Below are 2,153 nucleotides of genomic sequence, written 5' to 3' on the forward strand. Positions count from 1 at the left end.
GCTATATATTACAGTAGTGAGCAAAACTATGATGACAAATAAATGTGTCAGTCTAATTTTTATATTTAATATATAAAATCAAGAATCAGACAGCTTATAATTCAGCTGCATTGATGTTTTTATTCAACATGTTTTGTTTAAGCACGGAAATAAACCTTTCTTCACTTCAGATGGCTGGATTTTCTCACATGTTGTATGGTTGACAATATTTTATCTATGTTCAGTAAAAAAATGAAAAAGTGGTGAGGAGAATTTACTGTGGTACCACTTTACAATAAGACTCCCCTTATAGATAGTTTATAGATACGTTAATAATTCATCTGTAAAACACTTTATAAATCATTAATAAATGTTTATTGTGCAATAAGGACGAGAAAAACAAAACTTAAGTTTCTTAGCAAATAAGACAAATCTGTTCATGTACATATTAAATCTAAAGGTGCTGTATTCAACATTTCAGATTAGGTTACTAAATTGTAAGTACAATAATGATAAACACATATTTTAACATTAATATTGTACTGTATTACTGCATTATAAATATTCACAACTGTCAAAGGGAAACGTATCGTAAACTGTAATACAGTTCACTATTTATTAATGACAAACATTTGTAAATGCCAAAAGTTAGTCTTTATTCTGAAGAATCACCATTTTTAAAACTTTGTGTTGATTATCAATATTTGAAATTATTTTTCAAACATGTACCGGTAACTACTGTCAAAAATGATGATGAATCAAAAAAGTACAAAAGCATCATGTTAACACACTAAATAAGCCCACAACATCCAAAATAGTGTACAGTTTTACACTTTACAAYAAGGATCCCTTTAATATTTGTGGACATTTATAATGCAGGAATACAGTACAATATTATATGATGAAATATGTGTTTCCTAATCATTATTGTGCTTACAAGGTAGTAAACTCGTCTGAAATGTTTTAATACCAAACAGATTTGGCTCAGTATTTGGAAAGAAACCACACAGTTTAGTCTATTTTTTGAGCTTAATKAATGCATAATAAACACTTATTAATAATTTATAAAGTGTTTACAGATAAATTAATAACATTTCTATAAACTCTTTAAAAGCCATCTATAAGAGGAGCCTTATTGTAAAGTGGTACCCTTTTTAAAAAATGTATTATATTACAAGTGTTTGAACATGTATGACTGGTTGAATGTAAACACCTTGCCAAAACTGGGGATTTGTGTGAAAGGATGTTGAACAAAGACTTGGCCCCTCTGTGAATATTGTGGCCCCTTGATGGCCCCTTGCTCAGAAAAATCCTTGATCTGCCCCTGGCTGCGCTGCTGTAGAGACCCCTCCTGCTGTAAAAACAAACGAGAAAAGTTTTACTCAAAGTAAATGATGAATGACTTTTTACTTTTACTTGAGGTAAAACAGGTAACTTGACTTGCACTTGAGTAAAATTTGAACAGAATAATAATAATACTTGTTGAAATGTTGTTTCTGGCTCAGCAGAGTCTTCTGTTTGTTTACTGTGTGYTTTATTTAAATAAGTTGTTAAAAACAGTGAAAACTTCAGTTTATACACTCGTCATTCTAGGATCAAAGATGCTAAAGTTTGATTATTAGAATGTTCTTTGTCTTTTTGTCCACAGTTTGCTTGCCTGAGCATCACCTTCCCTCTCTTTTGCCACTTGAGTCGCCGAGGAYTGGGGTACCAGTGAAGAAGGCCCATGAAAGGTTTTCTGTGAYGGCAGGAACCAGCAGACTTCTTGTGCCTGTGTCAGCAGCTCCTGGAGTGGTTCACAATAAAAACCTGTTTTTAGGACAGTCATGAGCAGAGSATCAACAGCTTGATTTATCTTATTGATTCTGATTATAAAAATGATTTGCAATGATTAAAAATGGGTTTCAGTACTTCCTCAGATTAATCAGTAAGTATTAAAACTAATTAAATGTTGGTGTAAATTTGATCTAAAAATGGCCACCACAGCTTACCAGACCTTAGCTAACTAAAARTAACTCATTCAATATTACAGGTGTTGAAATACAACTTTGGTGTGGTAGTAGYGGAGAGTCACCCAAAACACACACTCCCAAGTGCTAACAGAAAGCTTTATAATGCTTTATGTATTATAGCTTTATACATACATACATACACATACATACATACATATATAT

General features: G+C 31.9%; 1 protein-coding gene across 1 annotated transcript in view; it reads left to right on the forward strand.

Moving 5' to 3' along the window:
- The window catches only part of LOC106529580 (leukocyte surface antigen CD53), a gene marked incomplete in the record, with an annotated part of 12,659 nt that extends 10,844 nt beyond the window's left edge, over positions 1-1,815 (forward strand). The window contains 1 exon segment of the mRNA XM_014025048.1: positions 1,628-1,815. Within this exon segment, the coding sequence (XP_013880502.1) occupies positions 1,628-1,696 (69 nt within the window).
- Positions 1,816-2,153: the final 338 nt, after the last annotated feature.

This window comes from Austrofundulus limnaeus, unplaced genomic scaffold (assembly GCF_001266775.1).
Source record: "Austrofundulus limnaeus strain Quisiro unplaced genomic scaffold, Austrofundulus_limnaeus-1.0 Scaffold453, whole genome shotgun sequence".
NCBI classification, from domain to species: domain Eukaryota; kingdom Metazoa; phylum Chordata; class Actinopteri; order Cyprinodontiformes; family Rivulidae; genus Austrofundulus; species Austrofundulus limnaeus.